The sequence below is a fragment of the Anopheles arabiensis genome, chromosome 3 (genome assembly GCF_016920715.1).
Source record: "Anopheles arabiensis isolate DONGOLA chromosome 3, AaraD3, whole genome shotgun sequence".
NCBI lineage: Eukaryota > Metazoa > Arthropoda > Insecta > Diptera > Culicidae > Anopheles > Anopheles arabiensis.
In genome coordinates this window covers 52153421-52179236 of record NC_053518.1, presented here as the reverse complement: position 1 = coordinate 52179236, position 25816 = coordinate 52153421, and the positions used below count along the sequence as shown (strand labels likewise).

Here is a 25816-nt window from a genome sequence, read left to right as displayed (position 1 = left end):
TAGTGTGTAAAGGACGGCTGAGTTTAGTATCTTTGTTGGAGTTGGTTCAAGAGATATAGGTCTTTGATTATTAATGTCGTTTGGGTTTTTTTTTTTTGTGGATCGGGAATGGCTATTATTTTTATGTTTTTAAGTGTTTGTTTATTTTTCCTTTCGTCCCCATATTGTTGGCATCCTCAATATTTTTTTGAAGGGTTTAAATTCGTTTAAATTTCTTAACATGTTGTAAGTGATTTTATGTTTGGTTCTATGTTCTATTTGTTTGAAATTATGTCTAACCATATTCCTTTGTTTAGATACGGGTAGTCCGGGGGTAGCACTAATTGTAATTTAAATTTGGAATTTTTGCTTTGTTCGAAGTTATTTTTAAAGAATTTAATTGCTCTTCATCATTATGTATATTGGATTATTTGTGATGGTTACATAATATTTCTATTTTTGTCTAAATTCCTTAGTTCTTTGGTTGTTATCTGATCATTTATCTTATCTATAGTTTTTTTGGTTTCTATTAGATTTTTAAATTTTATTTACAAGAATGGTTGTTCTTTCTTTTCCAACTTTTATTGCCTGTTCAACCGTGCGTGTTTTGTTGAATATTTTCTAGGCAATATTTCGAATGGCAAATGCAGTTTTTAATTGTTTATAACACCATATATTTAACTTGTGTTTTGTTTTGTACGTGCTTTTTTATTATTTGTTGAATTATTTAGAGCAGGTGTCTTCAAACTAGGGCCCGCGATGACTGGGTTAAGGTTTAATTAAATAGCTTTCTTTTCTTACTGATTTTTTTTTACTTTTGAAAGATGTAAATTAAGATTAAATAAAAGAAAGCTGCAGAAAATTGATGTATTTCAATAGAATTTTCTTATTAAAACGAGATTTGAACTTCCACTCATTCTAAAGGTAGCGTTAAAATGGCCCTCAACAAGGTTGATTGTGAAGCAATGCGGCCCGCCAACTGAAAAGTTTGGACACCCCTGATTTAGAGCATTGCTTGATTGTTTCTATTTTAGGTGTCTGTATTTTCTGAATCTTCACGATTCTAGTCAACTTTTTGGATGGAGTCTGAAATCAGACAGTTGGAGGCTGAAATCATGTAAACACTCCATACAAAACCACACAAAAAACTAGCCTGCGATTCTCAGTCTAGATTATTCTAGTTTCAAAGCTAGAATTAGATTCGAGTACCTGTTCGAAAACACGGTGTTGGTTACATTTACCCCAAGGTGCATTAAAGAGATCACATGGTGGAATCTAGAATCAAAGTGTATGTAGTCCAGGTGGTCTCATAGCATGTTTTTTATAACCAAATTTGAACATCATTTTTTGACAGAACGGGTGAAAACTTTTGCTCAAACAAGCTTTTTGCAGGCTAAACGAATACACAAAACACTGCTCAAATCTTCATTCAGAAACAGAAGTGATAAAAATGAGCCTTCTAAATTCATACATCTTTGGATAAGCCCACCTGTATATTATACCGACTTAGATAGCTGTTCGGAAACTGTTATACAATGCAAACAGCTGACAGGCTGAAATTTCAGCCTACGAACTTAAGATGGAAAGGGCCCCTTTGGTGATAAATTTCCTATTTGTTAATTAATAAATTGGGTGAGTTATTATTTATGTTTAATGTGATTTCTTTTGTTCTGTAATTACTTGCTCCTATTTAGGTTTCTGTGATTTGTTTTTTGATACTTAAGGCGATATCTTTCGAGATTATTGTTAGGTCTATTGCAGTTTTTCTCTTGATCCTATCGGTTAGGATTAGGCTTGGGCAATTCGGTTCATTTCCATGAATATGAACGTACTAGTTGTTTCATTCAGATGAACTGAACGTTAAGGACGATTCATTCGTTCATTTCAGTATGGGAAGTTGTTTTATTTTGCAATAAGAAAATAATTAGTGCATTGCATCTTGAAAATTATTAGGAGGATCCTTTTAACGATTGGTAGGACGTTGTTTTCATGAACGTCCTGGTATTACGGTTCACGTTAATATTTGAATGGGGGGAATGAACGGCCTAGCTTTCTAGGACGTTCTTTATTTCGAGGGATAGGTGGTTCTTTTCGTGAACGTCTTGATCAGATGGTTCACGTTCATAATTGTATGGGATAAAGTGAATAAATCGTACAGTTCTGTTACTTGAGGCACAACTCTAGTTAGGATGCATGCGTATTTGTCATTTTCTAGGATAATCAATGGAGAATTTTCAAGATGTTCAATAATATTCTCTTCTTTTCTGCCAGTTTTATCATCACCCTAAAACTTGGGATGAGCGTTGAAGTCACCCATTATAGTTATGTTTTTTATAATTATCTTATGTGTTGTGGGTAATTTTGTGATTGTGTCTTTAATTTCAATGCTGCTAGTTTGCAGAGCTATGGATATTGAAACTTTGACTATGATTGTGTTTACCACAATTATAGCGGTAGTTTGAATTGATAATATAGAAACTGTTATTGTCTTTATTGTATGTAATGCCTTATTTATCATTATGCAAGTTCCTCCATGGCCATAAGCTCTATCAGTCCTTATTATGTTGTATTCTGAGATGTTTTTATTTTTATTTTCTCTAGTCCAGATTTCCTGGAGGCAAATACGGTGGATTTCCTGTTCTTGAGTTAGATATTTAAGTTCTTCTATATTTTCCATGGTCGGAATTGGTTTTATTTATACCCAAGATAAGTTATGGGTTTCGTACATTAGGTTTTGGAATGTGTTTTTGTTCTAATTAAATGTCATTTTATTGGTAACGATTTATAAATTGAGATCGTGTGAGGAGTTTGTCGATGTGCGCCGATGCTGCGGTTTTACTATAATGCGAAAGAAGGATTCAACTATTGTTGCTAAAGAATTGACGTTTTCGTCGCTTGCTATGCGTTCTTGGTTCACCTAGTTTGCTGCAGTAACGCCTGATTTGCTTATTACAGGGTGTCCAAGTCACTTTCGAATGTAAACATTGTCATTCACCGCATTCCACATCGATCTGATATTTCATTTCCATCAAAATAATTTTTAATAACTACAGCATGATTTTCAACACGACTCAAGCTGGATTGAGTTTGAAAGATCTTTGTTATGTGTTGAAAATCATGTGTTGAAACTGATATTTCATGTTAAAACAAGTAAACCATTTGATAGCTGTTGAAATACATCCTGAATGCGGTAAAGAACTATGTTTACATTCGAAACTGACTTGGAAAACCCTGTTTGCGTGTTTCTGGTGTAGTAAACTTGTCACAATTGTTTTTATATTTACATTGTGGCAAGAACTCTTCCGGTTGTCTTGTAATGGTATGATCTAATTTGCTGAGTGTGTTGTAATGAATGTGTTGCAATAGTGTGGTATGGCCTGCCGATTTTTTTACAATGAGTCTATAGCTTGTAGTCTGGCTTACAAAAAGATCTGTATAGCAGATATGCTACAGTACCATTTCCCTGCGAATTTTCCGAGCTTCTTTAAAAGTGATTCTATTTATTGCCCCTCTGCATGGGATGGCAGAGTGGTAACGTGTGTCACCACATATCCAAGCTTGGGTACACAGGCTTGATCCAACCCCTTGGGCTGATGATATGGCAAACCAGAAGGGGGGTGAGTATCCCGGGAAACCGGGTGCCTGAACGTCAGGGGGGGGGGCAACCCTACGCTAAACAAAGCGGTCACGTGGGCACGGGGCCAGTCACCCAGTCCCACGCATTTACAGACTACAGAAAGCACCAGGAATCATCGAAACGGAACCAACGATACCGACCCTACGCAATGCCCCAGGACTACTCTTAAAATGGGCTCATGGAACGTACGCACTCTAAGCGAAGCCGGAGCCTTGAAAAAACTTGATGATGCCCTAGCCACACTGAGCATGGACCTCGTGGCTCTACAAGAGATTCGGTGGCTAGGGAACGGTGTGCAAAACAGGCGTGGTAAGCATTGCTACGACATATACTACAGCTGCCACGACCGCCAGCGCGTGCTCGGTACGGGTTTCGCCGTAGGTCCCCGGCTGAAATCCGTAATCATAGATTTCAAGGCTATAAACGATAGGCTATGCACCCTGCGCATGCGAGGCAAAATCTTCAATATAAGCCTCATAAACGTTCACGCCCCTACCGAAGAGAAAGAGGAAGAGGCGAAGGACCTGTTTTACGGTCGCCTCGCTAGAACCATAGATGCGTGTCCCAGGCATGATCTCACAATCATCCGGGGGGACTTCAACGCAAAAGTCGGTAGGGAGCCAATGTACCGCCAATACACTGGCTGTCACAGTCTGCATGAGAACAGTAACGATAGTGGTAGTAGATTGGTCCAGTTCGCCACAGCGATCTGGTTGTTGGAAGTACCAAATTTGCGCGCAAAAAATCCATAAGGTAACATGGGCGCACCCGGATGGAGTAAACCTCAACCAGATCGATCACGTGTTAGTAAGCTGCCGACGACAGTCGAGTCTGTTAAATGTCAGAACATATCGAGGAGCCAATATCGATTCCGATCACTACTTGGTTGTCTTAGTAATACATTGTAGAATCGCCCGCCCTCGCGCCAATGGGGGCGGAGAAAACACGCAGCCTCGACTCAACACGGACTCTCTAAAGGACATTACTGTCCAGCGGGAATTCCAAGCCGCGGCATAGAACGCGTACATGCGCAGAGGAATATTCACGGCTCAGACGCCGCCACGAGTTCACCGCTCCAAGAAGCATGCTTTGGAAGAGCAAAACAAGCGGGAACTTGAGCAAACCAGAGAGGCGTACGGAACGACACGAAAATTTTAACAAGCGATAGCAGGTCACCGAAACAACGTTGTACCTAAGGTAACCTGCTGTCGCAACAAGGATGGAGATCTGGTCAGTAACTAGCCAGAGGTTCTCTCGCGGTGGGCTCAGTACTTTGATGAATTACTCAACGACCAGTTTAACGAACAGCTAGAAGCGCCACTAGCAGATAGTGTCATGCTACTGCCACCTAGCATAGAAGAAACACGAAAGGCTATCCGTCGGCTGAAAAATAACAAGGCACCCGGAACCGACGGAATTGCAGCTGAACTGGTCAAGAATGGAGGTGCCCGACTAGAAAACGAGATTCATCAAACTGTCACTGAGGTGTGGGATAGCGAATCGATGCCTTGTGATTGGAATCTCGGCATCATCTACCCCATATACAAGAAGGGAGACAGGTTGGACTGCAACAACTACACGGGTATTACGGTGTTGAATACCGCCTATAAAATATTCTCCCTTATCCTTCAGGATCGCCTTGTCCCGCACGACGAAGAGATAGTCGAAAACTATCAAAGAGGATTCTGAAACGGAAAATCTACCACTGATCAGATCTTCACCATGCGGCAAATCTTGGAGAAGATGGCTGAATACAGAAACGACACATACCATCTCTTCATAGACTTCAAAGCCGCATACGATAGCATAGCCAAGGTAAAACTGTACGACGCTATGAGCTCATTTGGAATCCCGGCTAAACTGATAAGGCTAGTTAGAATGACTATGACCAACGTCACTTGCCAGGTAAGGGTGGATGGAAAACTCTCAGGACCTTTTGCTACCACCAAAGATCTGCGCCAGGGGGACGGGCTTGCTTGTCTCCTATTCAACCTGGCGCTAGAGAGGGCCATCGATGACTCGAGGGTGGAGACTACGGGAACCATCTTCTATAAGTCAACCCAGATCCTGGTATACGCTGATGATATAGACATCATTGGTCTGCGGCTCTCCTATGAAGCAGAAGCCTACCAAGGGATCGAGAAGGCGGCAGAGAACCTCGGATTGCAGATAAATGAGGCGAAGACCAAACTGATGGTGGCAACATCAGCGGGCCTACTAATAAATAATTAGAATCTACGTAGGCGTGATGTACGGAGAGGCGAACGCACTTTTGAAGTCATCCCAGAATTCACCTAGTACCTATATAGTACCAGTAGTTACATACGCCTCTGAAACATGGACACTGTCTAAATCTGACAAAACCCTCTTAGTCGCGTTCGAGAGGAAGATGCTCAGAAGGATACTTGGCCCCGTATGTGTGGAAGGACAATGGAGGAGCAGCTAAAATGACGAGCTATACGAGATATACGGCGACCTCACTGTCGTACAGCGCCATACAATATAAAGCTCGCCAGGCTCCGGTGGGCTGGCCATGTTGTACGCATGAAAACGGAAGACCCAGCCCGTAAGTCTTTTTAGGCCGTCCACAAGGATAGAGGAGGCGTGGTAGGCTCAAATTGGGGTGGCAAGATGGCGTGGAGGCGTCCGCCATTAAGGCCGGGATAACGGACTGGCAGACGAAGGCGCGAGACCGTGAGCGGTTTCGGACACTCCTGAGGCAGGCCAAGTCCGCAAAGCGGTTGTAGCGCCGGATAAGTAAGTAAGTATTTACTGTCTAAAAACATTTTATTTCGTTTTAGTCTTGAAATAATGGACACTCCTTTTCTAGCGTTGAATAGTTTTCGCCATATTGAGCCCATTTCAACAGATTATTGCATACATGAACGATTCATGATAGTTCTCACTGCACTTGGCACGTTGAGCCTCATCGGGAACGAAAGTCGATAACGGAGTGGATAATTTAGTCGGTCGGTTAGCAAAATTCCTATGTTATCCAATTGCGTTTTCCCAATCAGAATCTTCGGTATCCGATCGGCATGGCAGTGGAGTGGAATGGAGTTTGCCGCCATAGCAACGTGGTTAAAATGTCGAGCAGTGGGTTATGCAGTTGAAAACTTCATACAAAAAAACTATTTCAGTCGGATAGCCATATCCACCGCACCTCCCCAGTGGAAAACTAAATAATGGGCCCTTTCCGTTTGAAATTCGTAGGCTGAAATTTCAGCCTGTCAGCTGTTTGCATTGTATAGCAGTTTTCGAGCAGCTAATTGAGTATAATATACAGGTGGGCTTATCCCAAGGTGTATGAATTTAGAAGGCTGATTTTTATCGCTTCTGCTTCTGGATGAAGATTTTAAGAGTGTTTTGAGTATTCGTCAAGCCTCCAGAGAGCTTGTTTGAGCAAAAGTTTTCACCCGTTCTGTCAAAAAGTGATGTTCAAAATTGGTTATGAAAAAATGCTATGAGACCACCTGGACTACATACACTTTGATTCTAGATTCCACCACCTGATCTCTTTAATGCACCTTGGGATAAATGTAAACAACACCGTGTTTTCGAGCAGGTACTCGAATCTAATTCTAGCTTTTAGGCTAAAATTTTCTAGACTGAAAATCGCAGGCTAGTTTTTTGTGTGGTTTTGTATGGAGTGTTTACATGATTTCAGCCTCCAACTGTCAAACTCCATACAAAATACTGACTAGAATTGTGAAGGCCCCCAATGTTAGAAACAGTAACAGCGAACAAAAAAGGTTGTTTAATCGCTGTTTGAGTTATTTAAGATGTTTTATCACTCGAATAAGCTATAATATTCTTATTTAGAAAATATAAATTTATCAGTTTTTATAAAGAATAAAAACACATAATTTTAGGGTTATAATAGGTAGCGGAAATTGGGGCAAGTGTGCCACCTTAAGCATTTCTAGCTATAACTCACTAAAACGTGTTTTTCAAAAGCAAACAAAACAGTTTTTGAAGCGTTATAAAAAGGGTCCAAAAAGACGTTGGTTTTTGGGCTATGGGGCAAGAGTGCCACTCGTATGGGGCAAGACGGCCACCTGGTTAAAAACGTATTTCTTAGATAATTGGAAATTGTTACGTTTGTGACACTAGAATATGTGTTCCTACATGGCTTGAGTCACCAATGATCCCTTTTTCATCACAAACGGTATCCGAATATGTTTTTTCACTGGTCTGGTTTTCCGGAGCGGAATCCGCTCATAATAGGGGACCACACTACTGCACGCTACAACAATGTTTACATTTTTGACAGCTCGCGCCTATGAAATATGGTGGCACGCTTGCCTCAAACAGCGGTGGCTCTCATGCCCCAAAAGTTGTAACTTTTTTGAAATTAGATTTTTCAGTGACAAAAAGAAAGTTTTTTCAACTATCCCACATAAAATTTCACGTTTTCTCAGCTTTACGATGGTGTAAATATTTTCTCGGTTGATTGTTCCCATGATTTTTGAGAGCTTATTTGGTTTGATTAATAAACTAAAATATTCTGCTCAATTTTGAAACTCAATAAAAATCAGTTCAACACAATGGGGAAAATCGATTTATCTATATAAAATTCGGCACAGTATACTAATCGAACAGTATCGGCACAGCACTAATCATAGGAACGCAACCCACTGTGTACACAATTGATCATTTTACTAAAGTTTCTATTCAAAAAATGCTTGGTGGCAGTCTTGCCCCTATGGCACACTTGCGACCATAATTTTCTTTAGAACGTCGGTTTTGTAGTACACGCAGCATTGATTTTCACGTTTTTCTCTATGAATACCAGTAGGAGCTTCCCACGTTTGGATACATCTCCCAAAAACCATCACTGACGCGGTGTTTTGGAACCGATCATATTGGACATTGAGTAGCTGTTGCAAGATTAAGAGTTTTTCATAAGTGAAAATGAAGTCCCAGCGTGCCGCAAAAGTAACAGTTTCAGACAAGACGAATTACACTTTGACAGTACAAATTCTAACACTGCATTCAATAAAACTCATTCCGCGATGAAACGAATGAAACTTTAGCTCATATTGTCAAAATTTTCTCATGTTCCAAATGTTCTGCATAACCCCCCTCTGCATCATATGGACTTTGATTTTGGTATTGAGCTGATTTAAAGCGGTTTGCGCATTTCGCTTTTGGAGCACATTAATTTTAAAACTAGGAAATATACTGTACATAAATTACAGATTATCAAACTTTTTTTTAATAAACACAGTGAAATCTCCTCTCCCTATGGTGAAACTTCAAGCTACCGTCAGCTTAGAGAGATATTCATGATATGGAAAACTAATGGAGGTGTCGCTATAAAGTAACCAAGAATCCAGAGAATATAGCTTTGACCAACATTTTTCTCTTTTGTCATCCAAAAATTGAACTTAAAGATTTAAGTTTGAATATCCCAATTGAATATACAACTTAGAGAATAGCCCATAGTCGCCCCGTACATCTTAGGCAGCGGTCAAATGTTGTTGCGCGCAACATTGTTGCTCGGAAACATATCGCTGAGGTGGTCTATGAATGTTGCTGGCAACATTTCACTTTGACATTGTTTAGCGTCAAAAATTAACCAATTAACAGCTCAGAGTTTATTTTTTATCATTCACTTGTTGAATAAAGTGTTGAAAAAATAAAATATACACCAAAAAATGTATTATAAATGCAAAAATTCCAAATTTAGCGGATGTCAACAAAACACACTGCTGCTGTGTCATTTCATACACCCGATTACCATGACCAAGGTAAATACAAAATGTTGCCAGACAAAGATCAAATTGGTTCGAATTTGGCCGGCAACAAAGTTGCGCTAGCTGTCAAAATCCATACATTTTGCCAGCAACAATGTCGCGCGCAACAAGATTAGACCAGTGCCTTAGAGAAGCAGCACTGTATTAAAACACAATTTTAACATCACGACCCGATTGAACGATAAAAGCAATGTGATTGATAACAATGAAATGAAAAAATAATAATTTCGTAAGTTTTAAATGCGAATAACAACAATTTCTACACAAAAACTATTATTTACTACATTTTTATCACCTGTTTCGCATCATCGAACGATCCAAGTACGGAGCTATCAATTGTGTTGTTGTTTTCGTTATTTGGAGATTTGTAACGAGTGTTTTTATAACCAGGATAGCTACCGCCGGATTCATTGCCTAAAGTTGTAGAACCGCCAGATCTCTTATCATCAAAGGTGAAGCTTCTAGTGTCTTCGGTATTTTTTTTCATTTTCATTGATTTATTTTTAGCAACAACCCCCTTTTTAGGCATAACAACGATGTTTTACAGTGCACAGTTTCTCAGGTTTAAAGCAATTCGGCAGTCGTCTAGAACGTAAAATACATTAAAAATATTAAAAATAAGCATGAATGATTGTTACTTTCAGGTTATTACTATTAGTAAAACGTAGCAAAAGCAAAACGCTTTTAAAAACATTTCTGTTATTTAAACGATATTCAAATGATAATGTATAATTTACAGTAAAAGCTACACATAGCAGTAAATCACAAATAACAAATCACTTCATTTTGCTAATAATGCAACAACCTCCACAACCCATGCAGAATTTGAAAATTGTGCAATTGACATCAAGGATGTTATAAGAGACCAAGTGGTGGAATAGCCATTCTGACAGCAAACCATTGGAGAACTCATATGTCATTTTTCCTAACTTTTAATCGGCAATTAAAGAAACTACGTTTATTTTTAATTTAATTACATTTTAAAAATCATAGAAAAGCAAAAAGCAATACGGCCTTTCCGGTCCGTTCCTCATGCATTAAAAAAAATCTTACCCCTATTCATAGTTTATTTCGTTACATATGTCACAAAAACATAAAATTAATCAACACGAAATTTGAAAATGTATGGCTTTTGACATAGCGACTCTCATTGGTCTCTGGTCCCACCTGGTCTCTTATAACATCCTTGATTGAAATCGACGATTGTGTTTTTTAATTCGACAGTGCAGCTTATACCATCTGACTTGTGAACAAGTGGTTATTGAGACAATTATTGTTTAATCCTAGCGTCAATAAACGTCTACCCAGGTGATGATGATAATGATGCCCACCACATCAAGGGTAATGTATTTAGAAGGTTGATTTTTATCACTTTTGCTGGGCGACATTGTGGGAAACATCTGTCACTCACTGCATATAAATTGCATTACCCCGCACCACCCCTCTCTGATTTTTATACCGGAGCCAATGTGGATTTAAAAATATCAGGTGGTGGACTTTAGTGCATTTTGACAATTCGTCACTTGACGTAATTGTCAAAATGGATTCAAACTTTGTTTACATTTATTAAATTTGTCCATATAATTTATCTACCCCATTTTTTCGATTGAATATTCTTCAAAAATATATTTTGGACTTCGCGAGTTCTTATTTAACATTAAAACATGGATAAAAGTGTGTTATTTTGTGTTATTACGTGAATTTATTCTATGATTCATTGTGTTTGCGATATTTTTGATGATAAAAACTAAGAAATTATTTTTTTTAAATATTCACATTAATTCCTAATTATCTACGAGCCGCATGGACAATTTACTTGAGATTAGAACTCTTACTAACATGATTTTAAGTTTCGTGCATAAACTAATCATCAAATCTTTTGTTAATATATCTCATTTTTTCTATAAAATCAATAGACACACAAAAATGCATGTAATAACAAATAAATCTGTTCTATTTGCTAAGATTTGTGTGCGGAAACCAATGGTTAACGGTTTTAAAATGACGTAAAGTCCCTCAACTATGGCGACCCCCTAAATGCCCTTATCCACCTGATATTTTTAATCCACCTTGGCTCCATCGGAAGGCCTGTCAAAATTTTATATGGGATTTGACAGATAACGTCGGATTTGTGATTTCGTCGTACGACGAAATAAAAAAAAATGATTTCGTCGGACGCCGCATCCGATGATATCTGTCAAGCAAGCAAGCAAAATTTTTCGGGAATAATGAACATGAAATGAAAAACACCTCTTTCTATTCTTCAGCCCTATCTCTCACACGCATCGATGAACTTTTGCACCCTTGTTCACATCTCTTTGTTCATTGTGCTATATTTAGGGTAAGTCAGGGTTGGTTCGACACTGTGGGTAAGTTCGACACCTTGTTGTTTTAGTATTTATAGAACTTTTTGAAGAAAAAAAATTTATACACATTATTTATATTAACTGTTTCGAATATTTGAGTCACATTTCACTGACCAGAAACCTATCAATTGTCAGAAAAAAAATAACAAAATAAACACATGGTGGTTCTGATTGACAGCCGATGTAAGTTTTTACTTCTGAGACTTAATTAGTTTTGGCGTTTATTCAACAAAATTAAAGATTCCGTGTTAATAGTATTATTTTATAAACACTATTGATTATTTTTGTATCAAAGGGCGTAATTTTTATATTAAACTGTATAATATAAAATGTCACTAAAACTTGTGTTCTCAATGAACATTGAGCAAACGCATGTATAAAAATCGAAAAACCAACTTTGTCACAGGTTAACACCATAAACTTCTTCTTCTTCTTCTTTGGCACAACGTATGGGAGCACGGTCTATTCGGGGCTTGAACCTATGACGGGCATGTTCTTACGTCGTACGAGTTGACGACTGTACCACCAGACCGGCCCAAACACCATAAACACTTTCTTAAAATAGATACTTATACTTAGTTGAAACAAAAATATTTCACGTTTTATCAAAAACTTACTGAGATATAGGCCATCAAAGTATAAACTTTGAGTTTTTGTCCCAAATTTGAGCTATTTTTCGACCGGACATAAACCATCATATTTTATTTATTTATTTTTTTTTTATTCAGGAGTAACGGTCCAAAAAGGCCGTATTGCTTAATCATATTTTATTATATGATAGATAGATTTTGATATATTTATTATATATTTATTATATATTTATTTAAATTATGATATATTTATTTTGATATTTTATTATATGATAGATAGATTTTGATAATCAATGTGTCGTTAGGATATGTTATGTTGTCATACTTTGATGTTATGCCTGAATAATTTGCAAAAACTTGTTTTCAAAGTTCATAAACGCCAACCATCACTGCCGAATTTTTGGATACAGTGGAGCGCCGTTTATCGGGCCTTGTCGGGACTTGACCTCGCCCGGATTTGCGAATAATACGGATAATGAGTCAAATGATACATTTTATCACCAATTCCTGATTAGGTTTTGGAAAATTTGCTTATTTTTTGTTAAAAATAACCAAGTTTTTATTGCCTTTATGGTTTTCCAATGAGAATATTTGAAATTTGCTATGAACTATAGGGTTTTTTGTTATGACAATGTGCTCTTATAACCGCTTTTTCAAATATCATCCTCAACTCTTCTTATGTATGCGGATGACCTAAAAATTTTCTTTCCTGTCTCTTCTTCTGAGGATTGTTGTGAACTTCAAAATGTACTATCCTCTTTCTCTGTTTGGTGTGAACATAATGGCTTGCGTCTTTGTCCACTAAAATGCAACACCATCACGTTTGGTCGGTCCACCCGTAAGGTACTTTGGAACTACACGTTGAGAGATATTCCCATCAATCGTGTAAATTCCGTCAAAGATCTTGGCGTCTGGTTGGATGAAAAGCTTACGTTCAAAGACCATATCGACTTTGTCACAAGCAAAGCTTACCGTACTTTGGGCCTTATTACCCGTCTGTCTCATTTTATCCGTGATCCCTTGTGTCTCAAGTCTCTCTATTGTTGCCCTATTTTCGATTACGCTTGTGTGGTTTGGTCCCCCAATAATGTGCAGGATATTGCTAGATTGGAAGGTGTTCAACGCAAATTTACTCGACTTGCCACGAGGCGTTTTCTTTCGGGTCATGATAATGCAGTAATCCCGTCTTACCCACATCGTTGTCGACTCTTGGGTCTGGACTTGATAAAAACTCGCCACTCGCACTTGCAAGCTTGTTTCATTGCCAGCGTCATCCTTAATGAGCTTGATGTTCCTTATCTTTTATCTGCCATTTCCTTTTATGCCCCTTCCCGCCATCTTCGCAATAGGCCACCTCGTTGTATTCCCACCCGGCTAACTCGATATGGGCAAAATGACCCATTCCTTAAAGCTCAGATTGCATTTAATTCATACTATCATTTGTTCGATTTTAACACTCCTTTATCCCTCTTCCGTTCTCGTCTTCACTCTTCCTCATCCTTATCCTTTCCTTAGTAATTAAGAAACATTGTTAAGCCCTCGAGGCGGACATTTGTAGAAATAAATAAATAAATAAATAACGCAATGTCACCTTTGTATTGAACTGTCATTTCTCAACAGCACGGATAAAAAGAAAGCCGGATAAAAGGTACCCGGATAAACGGCGCTCCACTGTATTTCCATTTTAAGGAGCGATTTTTTTATGATTCGACTCGATTTCACTCGTAAATCGAATATCATAGGAACTTACTTATCATAGGAAAGATCAACATTTTTCCTACGTTTTGTCGCTGAATTTAGCTGCGACCATCCGCGACCCCAAAAATTATTAAACTTTTTTTTCGAAAATAGCGCAAGCGATTTGGACATGTGTTGTTACAGGAGCCATACATCACCAGTATCCAACTACCTGTCATAAACCGATATTTGAGACAAACTGACATAAAAAACAAAGCTGAACAGAAGAAAACCAGTTTAAAAAGAGGTCGTAAGATACGAATCAGCTCTTTTCAAGACCAACCGTGAAAAACTCGACTTTTTTTAGCGAGTAATACTTTAAAAATTCGTTTTTAGTAAGAAATTTATTCCACCTTCGTTTTAATTCCTAACAATTGATGTTGATGCTGTTGACTACTAAGCAATAGTGAAATGTTGTGAGCGCTAATTATTTATCATTAGCTGTCGTGACGATTTGAATATGGGACTGCCCTGTATAGTAAGAGCAATTGTATTGAATGAAGCATCACGACAATAACACGAGACATTGTTTTTCATCCCGGCGTCCCATATAACAATGGGGAATTATTTCTATGGCAAACGGGGTGTGAGGTAGCGAGAAACAGGTTGCGACGAGCGAGAGGCTCTGTCAATTCAGAGAGAGGGGAATGAAATAAAGGGGGAAGCGAAGAGCAATACATAAGGAGAGCGCGAATGCCATGGCGAGGAGTAACAAAAGATGAGGAAGAAATAGAAGAAGCTATGTAGGAAGCAAACAGCAACACATACGGAGAGCGAGGATGCTATAATGAGCGGTGACAAAGAAAGAGAAAGAGTGATATAAAACAAGGAGCGTGACAACACATGGAGAGAGTGTAGCTAAGGGGATAAGAGAAGAGCCACACATACGAAGAGCAAGAATATTTGCGCTTGCTATAGCTTGCTCAATTTTCATACATGCCGCTCTTATTAAAAAGCCGGTAGTTCTTCGCTGATGATCGTTTGAATCAAATAAAAAACTTTTCGCGCAACGGTACCGTTTGTATTTACGGCCGTTTTGTACGTAAAATCGGAAAGTTTGAATGACTACCTTTGTCCATCGACGCATTCGCCTGGAACCGTCCGAAGCCATCCGCAACCGTCCCGAGCTGTTTGGAATCGGCTTTGGATGGATCCAACGAATACGACGGCTGAAGTTACCGACTAACGCAACCGGCCAGTCCTGGTCGGCTACAACAGATGACACCAAACATTACCGAGATTGCATCTACCTTTCACAACTTGCGATTATTGTGGAGTAATTCGGCAGCGATTCCGGTGTTTTTTTCAAATTTATCCATCGCTAATAGCTTGACCCTAAATAGCCACATTCATGATTCTCAGATGGAGAAGAAAACACAGACAAATTGACTTGCGAGCGCGCTAGGGTTTTTCTTCTCGAGACCTTCTAGCGAACTCAAAGAATACTTTCGATCTCCAAGACTCGCTCGGCCACTTATTTTGCGTAGAGATTGATGGCAAGAAACAAGAACGCATTGAATAGTATTTTGTTCACTCATAGCGTAGGCAGGTACGTGCAACCAAGATAGCCGAAAACATTGACGATGGATCCAACACAATGCCGGTAAAGTATGAAAACCTAAATGATTACGCTCTTCTTCCAATATTCTCTTCAATCACAGCAAAGAAACGCAGCGAAAAAAAACGTGCGAGAGAAACGAAGATCCGCCCTCAGATTAAAAGCCACAACGCACCAAGAACAGCTGTACACAATACACTCATAAATACATATACAGAGCGAACAGAGCGGATACAGGTACAAGCCACGCACGGCCGAGGTCCCACCCCCTTTTTTCGCAAACCGCCGTTTGCATATGCCGTCATATTCACCAAACCTCTTGTTTTGCTGAAATCAAGAGGTTTTGAGGTGAATTTGTGGTGAAAATTGTTATATGGGGTTTGTATGGCCGTTGCCCACTGTGCAATGTGGGTAAAATCGACACCCCACTTGCTAGTGGCGTAATGCTTATTTGTAGCATGTTAACTTTTTTTTGATATCGTAATTTTAAAGCGCCTATATTTTATACATATGTCCCTTAACTATGTATCACAAATGTAATGATCAAGCTGAGCAAACACGCAATTAAAAATACCGCAGAAGCTTTAAAACTCACGATGTCAACAAACCAAGGAAGTTATAATTATAGAATTCAGCTATCATTCTGTCATATAACGTTTGCCAAACTCGGACTCAAAACATGTATATGTACTTGTACAATACATGGTTTAGGCTTATTAAAATTAATATTGTTATGGCTTTGAACGTATTTTAGGTTTACTTTAGGCCGGTTTAGACTTAAATGAAGAAAAAAAAGCTGGTATGGAATCACATTGACCGATGTTCGACGTATTGCAATCAGGGGAAAACCTTAAGGTGTCGAAACTACTCCCATTTCCCCTAAAGGGTTTAAAACCGAAAGATCACGAAGCGTGTTCCTGAAATAGTTGCGGTCGAATGGTAATGGTGTTATGTTTGTACCATGGTCTTAGTTATTCAATCTTTTTTTCTTAGTTCAATCCTTTTTTTATTGTTTTCATTGATAATTTAATGTTTTATTTGATTTTTAAAACATCCCACTCAAGTAACTTCAGACCTCTTTACTCATTATTATAAATGCATATGGTATATTCAATCTTTTCTGTTGATTATTTTATTTATTTATTTTAATTAATTTAGTATCAGTACCCCTTCATAAAACAAAAACAAGAAGGAACATGGATTTTGGATAGGCAGTGCGCTCGCGAGCTAGGCAGTTTTTTCCTGCATAGATTTTGGATAGGCAGTGCGCTCGCGAGCTACCCTGATTTTTTTCTGCATGGATTTTGGATAGGCAGTGCGCTCGGGAGCTAGGCAGTTTTTTCTGCATGTATTTTGGATAGGCAGTGCGCTCGCGAGCTAGGCAGTTTTTTTCTGCATGGATTTTAAGTATACAGGCCGCTCGCGAGGTACCCTGATCTTCTCGCTACGGATTTTGGACAAGCAGTGCGCTTGCAAGCCAGGCTGTTTTTTTCTCTCTGTTTTGCGCATACGATGCGGTCGCGCTCTACGATGTTTTATACGTGTGTTTTGTATAGGCAGTGTGGGTCGACGACAGTAGCTTGTGATGTTTTTTTTTTTTAATAAAAACGTTAATTTGAGTTTCAGTTTAACCACAATAAAAATATTTGATTTTTTTACATGCGGCTATTTACATTCCGTATAAGCCCAACAGTATTATAGATTTTGATTTTTTTTCTCGGGGCAACTATTTTCAAACGAGCTTTTTTATATTTTTCTATGCGAGCGGGCGAATCATATTTTTCTGGAATGAAGAGCGACGAGCGCCCGCTCACTAATGGGAGCGAGCGAACTTTATGATTCCCGCTCTTCTTGCCCATGTCTACAAGGGTGCAAAAGTTCATCGTTGCGTGTGAGATAACCGGGGCGAGTACCGGCTTCGAGCGACGAAATCCGTTCGACGCTCATGAGAGAATGAGAATCATGAGATACAATTGTCAAGCATTTAAAGACGTTTATATCTACGATTTCATTCGTTACATCATTATTGGATGATTTGTTATCAATTATAAGGCAGCTTTACTCACTTTCTTGAAATTTGAATTTAACTTAGTTTAAATTTAGGAGGGACGACATGATTGGATTTACTTTATAAAATGTCAAATTTAATGTTTTTCATAAATTTGTTACACTGTTTTAAAAACTTTATAGAAAAATATCGCAAAACATTTTCACCATGTAAATAACGTTTATAACTCTTTAAAATAAAATCAATCAGTATTTTTATACATTTTTATAAAGTAAATCCAATCCTGTCGTCCCTCCTAAATTTAAACTAAGTTAAATTCAAATTTCAAGAAAGTGAGTAAAGCTGACTTATAATTGATAACAAATCATCCAATAATGATGTAACGAATGAAATCGTAGATATAAACGTCTTTAAATGCTTGACAATTGTATCTCATGATTCTCATTCTCTCATGAGCGTCGAACGGATTTCGTCGCTCGAAGCCGGTACTCGCCCCGGTTATCTCACACGCAACGATGAACTTTTGCACCCTTGTAGACATGGGCAAGAAGAGCGGGAATCATAAAGTTCGCTCGCTCCCATTAGTGAGCGGGCGCTCGCCGCTCTTCATTCCAGAAAAATATGATTCGCCCGCTCGCATAGAAAAATATAAAAAGGCTCGTTTGAAACTAGTTGCCCCGAGAAAAAAAAATCAAAATCTATAATACTGTTGGGCTTATACGGAATGTAAATAGCCGCATGTAAAAAAATCAAATATTTTTATTGTGGTTAAACTGAAACTCAAATTAACGTTTTTATTAAAAAAAACATCACAAGCTACTGTCGTCGACCCACACTGCCTATACAAAACACACGTATAAAACATCGTAGAGCGCGACCGCATCGTATGCGCAAAACAGAGAGAAAAAAACAGCCTGGCTTGCAAGCGCACTGCTTGTCCAAAATCCGTAGCGAGAAGATCAGGGTACCTCGCGAGCGGCCTGTATACTTAAAATCCATGCAAAAAAAAACTGCCTAGCTCGCGAGCGCACTGCCTATCCAAAATACATGCAGAAAAAACTGCCTAGCTCCCGAGCGCACTGCCTATCCAAAATCCATGCAGAAAAAAAAAACAGGGTAGCTCGCGAGCGCACTGCCTATCCAACATCCATGCAGGAAAAAACTGCCTAGCTCGCGAGCGCACTGCCTATCCAGAATCCATGTTCCATCCTGGTTTTGTTGTATGAAGGGGTACTGATACTAAATTAATTAAAATAAATAAATAAAATAATCAACAGAAAAGATTGAATATACCACATGCATTTATAACAATGAGTGAAAAGGTCTGAAGTTACTTGAGCGGGATGTTTTAAAAATCAAATAAAACATTAAATTATCAATGAAAACAATAAAAAAAGGATTGAACTAAGAAAAAAAGATTGAATAACTAAGACCATGGTACAAACATAACACCATTACCATTCGACCACAACTATTTCAGGAACACGATTCGTGATCTTTCGGTTTTAAACCCTTTAGGGGAAATGGGGGTAGTTTCGACACCTTAAGGTTTTCCCCTGATTGCAATACTTTTGCCAATGTAAACTTACTAGTAGACATCGAAAAAGCTTTTTTGATTCATTATGTGCCTTCTTACAAGAAACTACGTTTCCTGGATTGATTTTGATAACATTTTGATAAAAATAAAAACGTGTGTTTTTTTTTTGCATCACAACTGCAGGTAAGATCGACACCATGATGGGGTAAAATCGGCACCTTGTGGGGTGATTACGACACATTGGCTATGGCTTTAAAATAACAAACTTTGATGGCCGGTTTTTTTCATTGAAGTTCAACAGAGTATTTCATACCAATTTTAAGAAAAATTTACACAAAACATTATTGAAATATGCGGAAGAAATAAAGTTACAAGCAAGAACAAAAATTTCATTACAAATAGCACCAGACTCCGTATAGTAGAAGCTACCGAGATAGCATCTGGTTTACTTAATGAATGTTTAAATTTCCTTTTAAAAAATAACCTGGCAGACAGTATTTTCCAGTAATCTTCTTCTTTTTTCAGAAAATTGAAGGGCGTTCAATTTTATTTTTCTCTGCCAACTCGAAAGCCAAAAGTCGAACATCGGTCAATGTGATTCCATACCAGCTTTTTTTCTTCATTTAAGTCTAAACCGGCCTAAAGTAAACCTAAAATACGTTCAAAGCCATAACAATATTAATTTTAATAAGCCTAAATCATGTATTGTACAAGTACATATACATGTTTTGAGTCGCGGTTTTCTCCCCATACAAACGGGAACGTTCGACCCCGGCAGGTAGAATTCATTCTTTCACGCGCTTCTTACGGGCTCTCAATGGTACGTTATTTTAAAACTGAGCGCCAAGTGAGCGCCTTCTGACAACCGCAGCGAACGGATCTCGTCGTTCGAAGCCCATAGTCGCCCCGAATAGGGCTGAAGAATAGAAAGAGGTGTCATGATTTTGTGTTCATTATCCCCGAAAAAAATCGTTTGGGTATAAAATGAATAGGCGCAAGGCGTTGGGAGTGACAAAATGCTGATTTTTTATTTCAAAATAATTAAGCCGGTCTCATGGTAAAGTCGTCAACTCGTACGACTTAACAACATGCCCGTCATGGGTTCAATCCCCAAATAGACCGCGCCGCCATACGTAGGACTGACTATCCTGCTATGGAAGGGGGGAATCAATTGGTCACTGAAAGCCAAGCCCACAAGTGGGTACAGGCAGGCCTTGACCGACATCGGTTGTTGAGCCAAAGAAGAAGAAGAAGAACTTATGTCACTTTTTTTTTATTAAAACAAATCCAGCCAGGAAATAAAATTGACGAATGTTTATAAAAATTAACAAAATATGACGTTCGCGAAAAAGCGTAAAAAACAGCTATTTGGTGCAGTAGTGACGCATTGCTTTGAAAATAATGCTAAAATGCATGTTTCTATTTGATTTATGTACCAATTTATTACTTCTTAAACCAAATATCGATGATGTTCAGGGGTTTGAGCTTTTTGTCGTACCTGTGTGGATTTTTGATGAGGCCACGAGAAAAGCTATTTATGCAGTGGACAAGCAGTTTTGACAAAAATAAAATTTGTTCCAACATTTTGTCACCTCCGTGGCGCCGAACCATATACAGTCTGTTCACGAGTTACGCGGATCTCGAATTACGCGGATTCGGAGATACGCGGTTTTCTAAATTTGATAGATCAAATGTCAATTCAGTACAATTTGCGGCAAGAAATGTCCAGTGCAGTATGAATTGCTTTTTGCTAATTAACTTACAAGCAAAAAAATATCCGATAGGCACAATTCGTGTCGAATAAATGATTAAGTGTGTAAATGTACTTAATTGAAAAAAAAATTACAGAATAACCAATTGTATTTCGGTCGAAACCGCGAAATTCGAGTTAGGGCGAAAATGCAAACACCGGAATTCCGCTTGCTGAAAAATGTATGGATGTGACAATTCGGGAGAGTTACAATTGATTCTTCGTATATGGGTTTGACAGCATGCGGAATTCCGCGGCCGCGAAATTCTGGTCCGTGTATTTTTGGCCTTACGCGGATTTCCCGGGAACGCACAAACCGCGTACCTCGGAAACAGACTGTAGTTATAACACTATGCCTAAGCACATCGCATTAGTTCACAACAAATTACACTACGATTGTTCAGAAACGAGATCAGGATAAACTAATTGTTGGGTTGAGCCATTGCAAGAATCAATAACATAGTTGATAAATATTTCAATTATTTTATACATAGGATAATGAATTAACTATCAAAAACCATAAATACGCACCTTGCTGATCCTAGCTATTTGACCCCCGTTCAATATCCAGAATCAAATATGTGGAACGCTTCTCGATGACACGAAAAAAAAATATAATACTTGTAAAAGGCAGAGATTTCACTGTCAATTAATTACAAGACAATTGATGATGTGAAATAGCTTTGTAATTAGTAAGAAAACTTGGTCAAAACAATCAGCAAATCAAGTATGCCATACGTGTTCAAGTCAATGTCATTTCACTCAAAAATTTATCAAGATGCGGACAGAGACATGTGCTTCTATTTGACACATGTTTATTCCCAGCGAACATAACACCAGAGTGACCAGAAAAATTGATTTGTGAGCAGATCCGAATCGAGGATAATACGGACGTCACACGAGGCGTAAACTCAAAAAGTTTACGCTTGATTTGTATGGGAGAGCGTAAACTTCCTGTTAAAATATTATAGGGTTGTATGGCTGAAATCCAGTTTACGCCAAAGCTTACGCATCGTGTGACGTCCGTATAATGTATTTAGAAGGTTGATTTTTATCAAGTAGGAATATAGAGAAGGTATCTTCTTAGCGTTTGGCATGTTGCAATTTTGAGATTCAGTTTGACAACAGACGTCGATATTTGTTTGCATCAGCTGCATTATAACGTGTAATATAGACGTCACACGACGCGTAAGCTTTGGCGTAAACTGGATTTCAGCCATACAACCCTACAATCTTTTGACAGGAAGTTTAAGTTCTCCCATACAAACCAAGCGTAAACTTTTTGAGTTTACGCCTCGTGTGTCGTCCGTGTAAAATCCCAAGCGCCACAGCTTAAACGACTGGAAAATTGAATATCCATAGAAAAAAAAAATGAAAGCTCCACAACTTCATTGGTTTGATCAATAGATGGCGTATTAAAACTGATTATTATATTGCTATCCTTTTCTTGCAATGTGTTTCGACAAGTTTCATCTTATCATGACCTATAAAGCCTTCTGACTTTCCGAGCAAAAATCTATATGAATGGTCGTGTGGTCAGATACGTGGGTATCAACACCAACGACTATTACTCAAATCTCACTTGCTTCAGTGCTGGTTGTTTCCATTGGAGTTTAGTTATAGTTATAAGTTATAAGTTTAGTTATAACTTCAATGCAAAACCATACAACAGTACAGAGGAAATGAGAAGGCTCTCCTCCAAGCAAGGAAGCTCCACTGGTTGGGTATGCCACAAACAGATGGCGCCACCAGCTTTTTTAAGAATGCATGAGTCGTTTGCCGTCTGCTAAACGAAGTCTTTCTATATTCCGTTTAGGTAGAGTGCTTGAGTCGTTTAGAAGCCGTTTAGTGGTCGTGTAGTGGATTTGTGGCACTTGGGATGCCGATCTATGGAATGTGGTTGCCAAATATAATTTTTTATTGCTAAACGAATGTTTATTAAACGAAAACAATTCATTTATCATATCCTAATACCAGCAATATTCGTCGCATATGACAACTACCGTCAATCCTGCCCTACCCGCAAATTTCCGTTAAATGCCTTCTAATCGCCTTGTAATCACCGGCGAATTGAAGGCGATCAGCAGTGCATTTAGCAGTAATTAAATGCCTTTGAAATATGTCAATGAAAAATTTCGACTTCAATTTGAAATTTTAAATTGCAACTGTCAAAAGAAAACCTTACAAGCGTCTACAGAACTGCACTGTTGTAGTGTTCCCAGATATGAGCCTGAGATTCGATAGCACGATTTACGTGCTATGATCTCTTGCGTCAAACTCTGAGCTATTTCACTTTATTAAAGATGGTCTGCATTATTCGGTTGTTAAAGACCAACCCTTTAAAAGGTGTTAATATATCTAGCTCATTTCGATAACTCTAATAAAAGGAGAAATGAGATACACATTTCTCCCATCCTGATAATGAAGGGTGAACAGTGTAATTATTATGTTATTTAAAAAGGAATTGTTTTAATTTAGCATCACATAAAATTTTGTTTGTATTAATCATAGCAAGAAAATAGTAACTTAAAAAGAAATAAACACAGAAAAAAGATCATAAAAATCAGGGTTTGAACACACGCTTTCTCGGTTCGGAACCAAAAGCGTTGTCACTGCTTTATTTGGCAGTTACGTTTGTAAGAGTGCAAGACCAGGATATAAACAATCTAAGATGGCGGCAAGCTATCTGTTCTCGTTGAATAAAAAAGTTGAAAGATTTCGAAGAGAACTCGTTACAGCCGTTAAACTTTCAGTTGAAATCTTTATTCGCCTTCTAAGGCGACTAACGCCTTAAATGCCTTCTGAATGCCTTCAAAGCCGTTTAATGCTGGTAGGGATATGAAGAACAAATGAGTACAGGCGGTCCCCGAGATACACAGTTAATGGGGACCGAAAACGGCCGTCAAATACCGTGTACCTCGAATTTCCGCGTATGTCGAATCTCGTGATTTCCATCTAAAATATCACTGATTTTCGTGTAATTTTGCAAGTAGGGGGCGGTTTTAGTCACTTTATGAATTATTTGATATGATTTTGACTGAATACAACAGTTTTAAGCCATTTGAAATAGTTTTTAACATTCGATCAAAACGGAAATTATTTGGCAATTTACAATTTATGTGTCAAATTAGTACAATTTGCTCATAGAATTGTCAAATTTAGAAAACCGCGTATCTCCGAATCCGCGTATAAGGCCCGTGTCTGTGCTCCATCGGATGCGATTTTATCGGAAGGCCTGTCAAAATTTTATATGGAATTTGACAGACAACGTCGGACGTGCGATTTCGTCGTACGACGGAATCAAAAATTTTGATTTCGTCGGACGCCGCATCCGATTTTATCTGTCAAACTAAATGTGTGGTGTTTTGTAGGAACAATCTCAACTTAATTTTTCATAATCATTATATTATTAAAATCATCCAAATAATCGCAATATTATACGAAAAAGCGTTTGACAGCACGTGCGATAAAATCGCATGCGATGGAGCACAGACACGGGCCTAAGAGGTACCATGTATCTCGAAGACCACCTGTATATCTCTATCTAAAAAATATGTGTGGAGACTATTTTCAACGCATTTTTTCGTAATTACACGTTTTTAGTTGTCCTGCCGAAAACAGATACACTGCCGAATACTGGTACAGTTACCCTAATATTTTGTTGTTTCTTTATAAAGATAATCATTACAGTGGAGCGCCGTTAATCCGGGCTTCTCGGGACTTGACCTCGCCCGGATAAGCGAATAACACGGATAATGAGTCAAATGATATATTTTATCACCAATTCCTGGTTATTTTTTGGATTTTTTTTTATTTTTTGATAAAAATAACCCAGTTAAACTAACGTCATGTTTTTCCAATGAGAATATTTAAAATTTGCCATGTATTATAGTTTTTGAAATGACAATGTGCTCTAATCCGCAATGTGCTTCACAATTCACGACAATGTGCTTTTCAAATATCCTCCTCATAACGCAATGTCACTTTTGTATTGAACTGTCATTTCTCAACAGGACGGATGAACGGAAAGCCGGATAAAAGGTACCCGAATAAACGGTGCTCCACTGTATTTGATATGATTTTAAACATTTGACATCTGAAACCAAATCGCACGCGGCGATGCGGCAAAATCAAAACCATTTGATTTTAACGCATCGCCGCATGCAGCATATTCGCAAGTGCTGTCATTAACGTCAAATCCCATACAAAAGCTTGCGGCAAAATCGCATGCTGTGAGGTTCTGACCGTTCCCTCAAAATGCTCTAGATTTCACCACCTGATATTTTGAATCCACCTTGTGTCAAATCAAAAAATGACATGTTGCTCTGAATAACTTCACCTTGTCATATGAAAACACCTTGGTTTTGTGTCCATTTTTACATATGAACGTAACAAGTTATAAATAAATTGTGAAGTCTCCGCGTATTTACAATGACTGATGGAAGCTTAGGAATGTGTATTTTAAAGTTTCTTCCATTTCAATCTTTCATTCACAACGATTTTTGGCACAAGTATGTCGATATTAAAATAGACATCGATCGTTTAAATGAAACAGGTCGAACAATTATCGGTACTATAGCCTTGAGAAAGAATAAGGTCCCAATGGTAGAAGTGACATGCAGTTCTCTCAACACGTAAGAAGAATTTTACTTCTAAATGCTTGAAATGGAGCTTACCGATCCAATATTTTTCAGAAAATACGAAGATGACTCGGTTTTAGGATTCCGATGCAAAGGAATTTTGTTAAATCATAATACGTTAGAGACTTTTAAGAATTGTGATAAAAAAGCACTTCTTAAAATAGAAGCCATTAAGTTATACAGTGATCTGCTGAATCAGGAATCAATACAGAGCAGCTCAGATTTAGTGAAATTTTGTTTGCTTTCATTTGCTGT

At 38.2% G+C, this 25816-nt stretch overlaps 2 protein-coding genes across 7 annotated transcripts in view; one reads left to right on the top strand and one right to left on the bottom strand.

Moving 5' to 3' along the window:
• Nucleotides 1-21713, bottom strand: part of LOC120900881 (vacuole membrane protein 1) — a 39920-nt gene extending 18207 nt beyond the window's left edge. Inside the window, exons 1-2 of one of the 3 annotated variants that reach the window (XM_040308454.1) lie at nucleotides 21453-21713; nucleotides 9671-9960 (exon numbers count right to left, since the gene is read on the bottom strand). In XM_040308454.1, coding sequence (XP_040164388.1) covers nucleotides 9671-9904 — 234 coding nt within the window. In that variant the 5' untranslated portion in view covers nucleotides 9905-9960; nucleotides 21453-21713. The remainder of the gene's footprint in view (nucleotides 1-9670; nucleotides 9961-21452) is intronic. The other 2 variants (XM_040308452.1, XM_040308453.1) reach the window with 2 other exon arrangements.
• Nucleotides 21714-25294: 3581 nt separating this feature from the next.
• The window catches only part of LOC120899583 (ubiquitin-like modifier-activating enzyme atg7), a 38706-nt gene continuing 38184 nt past the window's right edge, over nucleotides 25295-25816 (top strand). For 2 of the 4 annotated variants that reach the window (XM_040305585.1, XM_040305586.1), the window contains exons 1-2: nucleotides 25295-25555; nucleotides 25616-25814. In XM_040305585.1, the coding sequence (XP_040161519.1) occupies nucleotides 25353-25555; nucleotides 25616-25814 (402 nt within the window). In that variant the 5' untranslated portion in view covers nucleotides 25295-25352. The remainder of the gene's footprint in view (nucleotides 25556-25615; nucleotides 25815-25816) is intronic. The other 2 variants (XM_040305587.1, XM_040305589.1) reach the window with 2 other exon arrangements.